Source organism: Psittacula echo (assembly GCF_963264785.1).
Source record: "Psittacula echo genome assembly, chromosome: 17".
Classification (NCBI taxonomy): domain Eukaryota; kingdom Metazoa; phylum Chordata; class Aves; order Psittaciformes; family Psittacidae; genus Psittacula; species Psittacula echo.
The window spans coordinates 5970373-5979563 of NC_137753.1; the positions used below are offsets into that span (position 1 = coordinate 5970373).

General features: G+C 61.5%; 2 protein-coding genes across 2 annotated transcripts; both read right to left on the reverse strand.

Annotated features, from left to right (window-relative positions):
• Positions 1 to 61: 61 nt before the first annotated feature.
• Positions 62 to 2532, reverse strand: LOC308227976 (chymotrypsin-C-like; the record flags this gene model as incomplete). Its single annotated transcript, XM_080630997.1, has 9 exons — positions 62 to 228; positions 421 to 454; positions 933 to 1259; positions 1431 to 1576; positions 1653 to 1789; positions 1896 to 2021; positions 2109 to 2206; positions 2286 to 2377; positions 2493 to 2532. The coding sequence occupies 9 exons, from the start codon at positions 2530 to 2532 to the stop codon at positions 62 to 64; spliced, it is 1167 nt and encodes a 388-aa protein (XP_080487123.1).
• Positions 2533 to 3290: 758 nt separating this feature from the next.
• Positions 3291 to 8982, reverse strand: EFHD2 (EF-hand domain family member D2; the record flags this gene model as incomplete). Its single annotated transcript, XM_080631080.1, has 4 exons — positions 3291 to 3985; positions 4110 to 4244; positions 4396 to 4543; positions 8789 to 8982. 4 exons carry the CDS (start codon positions 8980 to 8982, stop codon positions 3851 to 3853), a joined length of 612 nt encoding a protein of 203 aa, XP_080487206.1. The 3' UTR covers positions 3291 to 3850.
• Positions 8983 to 9191: the final 209 nt, after the last annotated feature.

Genomic DNA, 9191 nt, shown 5'->3' on the forward strand with positions numbered 1-9191 from the left:
CCCCCGCTGAGCTCGAGGCACCACCATCCATTCTCCTCTGCCACAAAGCTTCCCACTGGGCTCAGCAGCCATGACAAGGTGATGGCAGCACCACAGTGCTGGTGGGCAGCTCTGCTCTGGGCTCATGGTACAGCACCATCTGCAGCCTCTGCACATCCATTTCCACTGGCACGGTGCCTCCTTCCTCTGCAAAGCCCCACATCCCTCCCATGGCAGCCCTGGCTCCTCCTGGGGACACCCAGCCGGGGTGTAAGCCCCACACTGCCAGACCCAGCACCCACCTTGTTCCTGCAGACACTGTGGAAGGAGACCCACAGTGAGAGGCTCAGCTCCTGGGTCATGGTGCAGGTCCTGGAACCCCCTTCCCTGGACCAATCAGCCCCCCCAGGACCAACCCTTGAGACCCCCATTGAAATTTACCTGTCCTCAAGTAGCCCAGGGCCAGCAAAGTCCCCTGAGACACAGAACCAGAGAATGAGAGAATGGTTTGGGTTGAAGGGACCTTAAAGCTAATTCAGTTCCAACCCCTGCCACGGGCAGGGACCCCTTCCACTGGAGCAGCTTGCTCCAAGCCCCTGTGTCCAACCTGGCCTTGAGCACTGCCAGGGATGGGGCATTCACCACCTCTTTGGGCAGCCTGATCCACTCCCAAGCACAACCAAGACCCCTAAAGCACTTTGGAGCTACCGCATCCCTCAGTGCTCCCCATGGGCCAACTGGCTCCCTTACAGGCCCCCTACCAGACCCCAGCCCCTCTCCCCCAGACCACCAGCAAAGCCTTGAGCCCCTTGGTGCTAAGGGCATGGATCCCACCCCTGCTCCCCACAGCTGCAGCCTGAGCCTTCCCCAGTCCCCTCACTGAGAAACGTGGGGACCCTGCAAACCCCGGCAGCCACAGCCACGGGTGCCTGCCCCCTGCTCAATAACCAGACCAAGCGAGACCAGCTCAGCACTTGTGCCTTTATCATGCTTGAGACGCGCAGCGCCTCGCTCCGCATCTTCAGTTGCTGCTTATTATCTGCCAAGGACAAGACAGAGGGGACATGGCAGCGAGCCCCGGCCCTGGGCTGGGGCAGCCCCTCGGTGGGGGCAGAGCACGTGGCACCCACCTCGTTGATCCAGTCGATGTAGGCGGACACGCGGGTGAACACCGTCGGCTTCCTCAGCGTGTTGCAGCCCAGCGCCGAGCCAAAGCTGACGATTCCGGCCACCTCCCAGTGCCCCTCATACGGGCAGTTCAGGGGCCCTCCAGAGTCCCCCTGTCCCCATGGACACAGCTCAGTACTCACCCTTCTGGACGCTCACCTCCAACCCTTCACTTCCCAGTGCTCACCTCCATGGGGTTCACAGCCTTGTGCTGCCAACCCTTGTTCCTTGGGAGCAGAGACCAGTCCTGCATTCACCTTTGCTACCCCCTGCCCAATACTCACGTTGCAGCTGGAGATGACACCATCACCGCCTGCGCACACCATGCTGGGGAGCACGTCGGTGCCCCACCAGTTCCACTGGGAGCAGGTCTCATAGTCCACCACGGGCAGCAGCGCCTGCTGCAGGACGTCAGCCAGGGGCCCATTCGCTGCCACGAGAGGCACTCATCACACCCTGCACCCACATTGGACCCCACTGACTCCTCCCCACCGACCCCCACTTACTCCAGAGCCGGCCCCAGCCGGTCACATAGCAGGGGTAGTTGTTCTCCAGTATCTGCCCGGCGGGCGGCAGGCAGGCCACCTGGATGGTCTCACTCTCCTGCACCTCCTCTGCCAGCTTGATCAGGGCGATATCATTGCTATGGGGAGAGCCAAGCCGCGGGGACAGGAAGATCAGGTCCATAGGGAAGGGGAACCCAGCCATAATACGCCCCCCATCCATCCCTGACCCATCCCATCCCATACACAATGAGGGAGGAGTCCCAGTTCTCGTGCACGATGATCTTCTCCACACCCACAGCCACCGAGCCCTGCTCTTCCTCATCCGACAGGACCTGCTTGCCCAGCACCACGCGGTACTTCAGGGTAGAGCTTCCGGGGGGGAAACACAGTTGTCAGTCTCCATAGACATCTTGTCCCTCCCCTGCATGGACCCCTCTCTTACACCCCAGCACCCACCTGATGCAGTGGGCAGCCGTCAGCACCCAGTTGGTTTCAATCAGGGTCCCGCCGCATGTGTGGTACCACTCCCCACGGCGGCTGTACTGCAGTGAGATCTGTGACAGCGGAGGCACAGCATCAGTGCGGGAATGTCCCAGTCCCCGTCCCCATCCCCATCCCTGCATCCCCCCTTACCTGCCATGGCCAGCTGTGGGGCACTGCATCTTCACCACCCACCACGCGGGGGCCATGCAGCGGTGCCACAGCCCTCTGCCCGCATCCATATGCTGGGTGACACCGGCAAAGGGACCTCAGCGGCCGCCTGCACCCTCTGCCCAGGGCCACAGCAGCTGCCGGGGTCCCAAGCTGCACACCCCATCCCCTCCTGTGCCTCAGACCCACCGTAGCCCAGCACCACAGCGAGACACAGAGCACCCAGCATGGCTGCAGCAGTCCAGAGTGCATGGAGGGGCTGCTCGCCCCTTTTATGGCACCCCAGGACCTTGGTTTTGACCTTCCCCTGGCCAACATGTGGTGAGTGTCCCACACTGGGGGGGCAGCTCCTCAGCCCCATTGCTCCATCTTATCAGCCCCCTGGGAACAGCCACAGCTGCCCATCCAACGTGGCACAGCAGGGACACCTGGGGACACAGTTTCCCTCCTGGGGGGCAGCTTGCAGCAGCTACATTGCTCTCTAGGTTTGCAGGCAGCCCAACTGCCCCCAGCTTCCAGGGTGCATCCTCCAAACCTGCTCCCCCCATGCACCACAGTAGGGTCTCCTTATCTCATGCTTCCCATGCCCAAGGCCACCCAATACCCTGCAGGTGCCCTGTGGGGCAGGGAGGGCAGCCCCATAGCACAGGGATGCTGAAGACCTTCAGTAACATCCTATCTAGATCAGGCCCCCACTGCTTCCTACACTGATGTCCCAGCACCTCCATGGCTCATCCTGCTTCACCACTACCCGCAGCAGTGATGAGGTGCCTGCTCCCCATGTGGCTCCTGCCACTATCATGGACACAACCAGAGCACGGTTGCATCTCAGCCCTGCAGACAGGCACCCAGCTTAGGAAATATAATATTTATTTGGGATTAAAATAAAAACCCAAAACACACAAACCACACAAACACCCCCCCCGGTACAACCACCCGGGGGGACACCACGGGACAGACATATCGGTACAGCCAACACGGGAGCTCACCCGACCATGTGTGGCTACAACACTTGCCCTCCTGGGTCAAACACAACATGAAAACACAGAAGAGCCTCACGAGCCAGCAGTTGCCTTTGCACACAGCTTCAGGACAGAGACACAGCCCTCGGGGGCTGCACACCACGAGAGGCTCCCACCCCCCAGCACTGCACACACGGACCCCTCCATCAGCAATGGCAACAGGCACTGAGTCACCGTGACCATCCGAGGGTGAGTGCCCAAGCCCTGCACGGTGCATGCACAACACAAGAGCATGGGGACAGCACCCCCGGCACGGCTGCCCCAGCAGCAGCAGCCCCTGGCAGGGACACGGCGCTGTCACCCCTTGGGCAGGGGCAGCTCAGCAAGGGGACAATAGAGGGGTATGAACAACACCTACAGGCAGCACAGCAGGGGAAGGGAGGGCCAGGCGCTGTGCCGAGGCCGGCCTTCGGGCAGTCACAGGCACACAGCTCGGGCATCGCTCCCGTTACAGTCGACACGTGGCACACGTGGCATTCCCGGCTCCAGGCACCGCACACCAGTCCTGCCCGGCCCCGTGCCCTGTCACTGCTTGAATGTGGATTGGAGCTCCCTGAAGGCTGCTTTTCTCTGCTTCAGCTCCTCTGCCTGCTTCTTCTTCTCCTCCTGCTCTGCCTTGATCTCCTCCTCGAAGCGGCTGGCGTCATGGATGGCTTGTACCTGCCAATGGGGACACGTCTGGCTGGGGCCACCAAGACCCCACCAACATCCCCACCCGCTGCTCCCAGTGAGATAGCACCAAACCACCCTCGTGCATCACCATCCTGTGTATGGACATCATTACCTTGGCCTCAAAGAAGTTCTTGGCACCTTTCACGCCCTCTGTGGAGACATCGATCTCGGAGAGCCGGGCCAGGGCATGCAGCCCACTGTCCTCCTGCAGCTCTCCTGCCGCTGCCTTGCGGAAGATCAGCAGGAACTGCAAAGAGACACTGGTGTTGGCCCCTCCAAGACCTCAAAGCCATCACAACACCCTCCCCATCACCTTAGAACCATGCCCAGTCCAGCACTGAGGTTAGCAGCACCGGGGGCACCTTCATGCCAGTGTGGAGCCCTCCCCATGCCCTTACCTCCCGAAAGCTGAGCTTGCTGTCCAGGTCTTCATCCACTTCCTTGATCATGTTCTTCAAGCCCAGGTGTGTCTGTGGAGCCCCCAGCTTCTCCATCATCAGCTTCAGCTCCATCAGGTCAATGAAACCATCTTTCCCCGCGTCGTACCTGCAGCACAGAGGGACGGTCCTGTCACATCACTGAGCGTCTCCTCTGCCCGGGGAGCGAGGCAGCAGGCACAGGAGGAGGTAACAGCGAGGATGTGGGCACCGGCACTCCCAGGCAGCTCGCCAGACCGTGGGAAGCTGCTGGCAAACCACTAACAGCCCCCAGAGCATCATCCGGGATCGGCTCCGCTTCCATGCGGTGTTTGGCAGGAGAACCCCTACAGATGCTGCCAAACCTGCTGTTGGTTCCCTGGGCCTGGAGCCCAAGCACACTGCCACCTCCTCACTGTGAAACCTCCAGGTGATGGCTCCTGCCTGCCCAGAGACCCTCAGCATCCATCCAAGTGCCTCGGCTTGGCCAAGAGGTCCTGACACATCACTCTGCAGCTACCAGACAGGAGATTGTAGTGAGGTAAGGGTCGGTCTCTTCTCCAAAGGAACAAGTGACAGGACAAGAGGAAACAGCATCAAGCTGTGCCGGGGCAGGTTTAGATGGAGCTGAGGAACAATTCCTTCCCCAAAGGGTGCTCAGGCATTGGAACAGGCTGCCCAGGGCAGGGCTGCAGTCACCGTCCCTGCAAGTGTTCACACACTGTGGAGACGAGGCCTCAGTGCCATGGGTAGTGGTGGCCTTGGCAGGGCTGGGAACAGCTGGACTGGATGATCATGAAGAACTTTTCAACCTCATTGATTCTATGGCTCTATGGTGGGCTGGCAGCACAAGGCTGTGAATCCCATGGGAAGCACTGGGAGGTGAGTGGCTGGAGATGAGCGTCCAGAAGGGTGAGTACTGAGCTGTGTCCATGGGGACAGGGGGACTCTGGAGGGCCCCTGAACTGCCCGTATGAGGGGCACTGGGAGGTGGCCGGAATCGTCAGCTTTGGCTCGGCGCTGGGCTGCAACACGCTGAGGAAGCCGACGGTGTTCACCCGCGTGTCCGCCTACATCGACTGGATCAACGAGGTGGGTGCCACGTGCTCTGCCCCCACCGAGGGGCTGCCCCAGCCCAGGGCCGGGGCTCGCTGCCATGTCCCCTCTGTCTTGTCCTTGGCAGATAATAAGCAGCAACTGAAGATGCGGAGCGAGGCGCTGCGCGTCTCAAGCATGATAAAGGCACAAGTGCTGAGCTGGTCTCGCTTGGTCTGGTTATTGAGCAGGGGGCAGGCACCCGTGGCTGTGGCTGCCGGGGTTTGCAGGGTCCCCACGTTTCTCAGTGAGGGGACTGGGGAAGGCTCAGGCTGCAGCTGTGGGGAGCAGGGGTGGGATCCATGCCCTTAGCACCAAGGGGCTCAAGGCTTTGCTGGTGGTTTGGGGGAGAGGGGCTGGGGTCTGGTAGGGGGCCTGTAAGGGAGCCAGTTGGCCCATGGGGAGCACTGAGGGATGCGGTAGCTCCAAAGTGCTTTAGGGGTCTTGGTTGTGCTTGGGAGTGGATCAGGCTGCCCAAAGAGGTGGTGAATGCCCCATCCCTGGCAGTGCTCAAGGCCAGGTTGGACACAGGGGCTTGGAGCAAGCTGCTCTAGTGGAAGGTGTCCCTGCCCGTGGCAGGGGTTGGAACTGAATTAGCTTTAAGGTCCCTTCAACCCAAACCATTCTCTCATTCTCTGGTTCTGTGTCTCAGGGGACTTTGCTGGCCCTGGGCTACTTGAGGACAGGTAAATTTCAATGGGGGTCTCAAGGGTTGGTCCTGGGGGGGCTGATTGGTCCAGGGAAGGGGGTTCCAGGACCTGCGCCATGACCCAGGAGCTGAGCCTCTCACTGTGGGTCTCCTTCCACAGTGTCTGCAGGAACAAGGTGGGTGCTGGGTCTGGCAGTGTGGGGCTTACACCCCGGCTGGGTGTCCCCAGGAGGAGCCAGGGCTGCCATGGGAGGGATGTGGGGCTTTGCAGAGGAAGGAGGCACCGGTGAAGAAGCTGTGGGTGGCGGTGTACCATGAGGAAATGGCCTCAAGCTGCACCAGGGCAGGTTTAGATGGAGCTGAGGAACAATTCCTTCCCCAAAGGGTGCTCAGGCATTGGAACAGGCTGCCCAGGGCAGGGCTGCAGGCACCGTCCCTGCAAGTGTTCACGCATTGTGGAGACGAGGCCTCATTGCCATGGGTTAGTGGTGGGCTTGGCAGTGCTGGGGAACGGTTGGATTTGATGAGCTTAAAGGACTTTTCCAACCTCTTTGATTCCATGATTCTCTGTCTGTCACTGAGCCTGCTCACAGACCCTGGCAGGGACAACCCCTCAGACCACCCCACTGACCCCTCAATCCTCCCACTACCAGCATGGTGCTGGCAGCTCCCCGTGTCTGGATGTAGTCCTGGAACCCAGCAGCACAGCACAGGGGACTCCTGTTGCAGAGCGAGCACAGCTCCACATCTCACACAGCTCCACAGGGCAGGCAGCTGCATCTCCCCGATACCCCACATCCTCAGCGCAAGCCTCAACGCTGCACCTCATCCCACCACCGCCCCTGGGCACCACACAGAGGAGAAGGAGTGTCCAAGCAGCTCTACCCATCATGAGCAGGCTTCCTCCTTTTGGTGGCTGACTCGTGCTGTGCCTGCGGCGCTGCAGCCGCCTCGCAGAGCACCAGGCTCAGCACGCCGCAGGTCTGTGACTCATTTGTACCTTCCCTGCTGCGGTTTCGCTCTGTCCCTGTTGTCTTCCTGCTCTCCCACGCTGTGGGGACTCTCTCATAGCACTTGGCCCTGCTCCCCTCTGCCTGCTGCTGCTGTCAGCCCGGAGCTGGGCGGGGGGAGCAGCCCCAACGTGCTTCCTGCCTCCGAGATCCCTCTTGGAGCATCACACACACAGCTGCTCTGCAAAGGGCAAGTTTGCCAGCCTGTCCCTGCTGTTTCATCCCATGCAAGGCATGCCCCAGCTGCAAGACGCTTTCTTGCTCTCACTCCCGTCCTCTCTGCTTTTTGGGGATGCCGGCATCCCCCTGCTTCTCCCAAGCGGCACCATCTCCACTTCAGTCAGCAAAACCCCTCCCACGCTTTACACCATACAGTCAGATCATTGCATTGCAAGGGTGACAAGGGCACATGGCTCAACAGCATCCTTCCCTTCGGAAAACCCCCTTTCCCAGCTCCCAGACTGCCGTGGGCTGCCTCACGCTGCTCCTTTCGCTGCAGTGAGACGCTGCAAACGCGTCTGCTCCATGCGCCTGGTGCCGGCCACATTCCCACCACACGCCATCTGCACCACGATGAGCACCCGTGGTCAGCATCACCAGATGGGTGCTCTGGTCTTGGGGACCCCAAGCGTGGTTGTACTCTCGCCCCAGGTTGCATCCAAGAGACTGTAAGTAGCAACCAGCACATCCTGCTTGCTGTGTCCAGGTGGGAAGACACAGGGAACAGTGCCTTGCACTGGCTCTTGCACTGGCTGGGATGCTGGCAGAACATTGCCTGCACCTCAAACAGCCCCTCCAGCCTTGTGCCTTGGGGCTCGCTGCATCCTGCCACTCCACTCTCTTCAGCAGTGCCCAAGCAAGAGCCTGCAGCACATCTACACAGATTTCACCCCCGGTTTACACCGGATAGGTCCAGAGGCAGCAGCACACTGCAGGATGCTCGCTCCTCTCCATGATCCCTAGAGCCACGCTGCCTCTGCACCATCCATAGGGATGCTCCGGGCCATGCCACTTGCCCCCCCGGCACATCCTGGTGTGACCATGGTTACAGACATCGCAATTTCAGTTTCCCCCTGGAAATTTCCAGGGATCGATGCCAGGTTCCCCCCTGGCCGAGCCAGTGCACCGAGTCACGCTGCATCGTGCGTGGTGGCATGCAGCGAGCCTGGGGATGCTGAGGACACACTGAGAAGTGGGAACTCCTCGGTGCTGCAGCAGAGGGAATATAGGGGGGTCCCTTGTGGTACGCTCCAGCTTTCCCAGCTGCAATACAAGGTGCCAGGGTCACTCCTGCCAGGAGATGTGGTGGACGGGGGTCCCTGCTGCTGAGATTTGTGGGTGTGAAGGAATCTCTCCTGCAAGAGCTGGTGGGGGGGGGAAGGTATCCCAGGCATGCTCCTGCAAGGAGCTGTGGAGGGGAGAAGTCCTTGGGATTCCTTCTGCAAGGAGTTAGGGGTATCCCAGGCATCCCTCATGCAAGGGATGGGGAGAGCCTCCTATAAGGAGCCAACGGAACCTCCTGCAAGGTGTTGCGGGTTTCCGCCTGCAGGGACCGAGCCGGGGTCCCCCCGCCGGTCCCCGGTGATGCCGCCCGGCGGTCCCCTCTCTCCCCGGTACTCACTGTCGGAAGAGCCGCTCCATGTCGCGGAGCTGCCTCCGGGAGAACTCGCGGAACTCCCCGGCGGGGCTGAACACGCGGCGGCCGCCTCCGGGCGAACCCTCGAACCCCGCCCGCCCCAAGGGGCTGCCCGGCCCCGGCCCCGGCTCCGGTCCGCGGCCCCGCCGCCCCGACAGCTCCTCAGCCGCCGCCGCCATGGTGCCCGGATGGCTGCGCCTCCACGCCCCGCCCCGCCGCGGGGGGGTCCGGGCCCCTCCGCCGCTCCGCTGCCTCCGCCGGCCCCCTTCGGGAGAGCCCGGGCGTGCAGGAGCGGTGCCCGGCGCTCAGCAGAGGGGAGGCGGCTCCCACGGGCTCCGTCCAGCTCCATCCATTATCCCCGGGGTTTCGGCATCGGGAATCGTGGAGC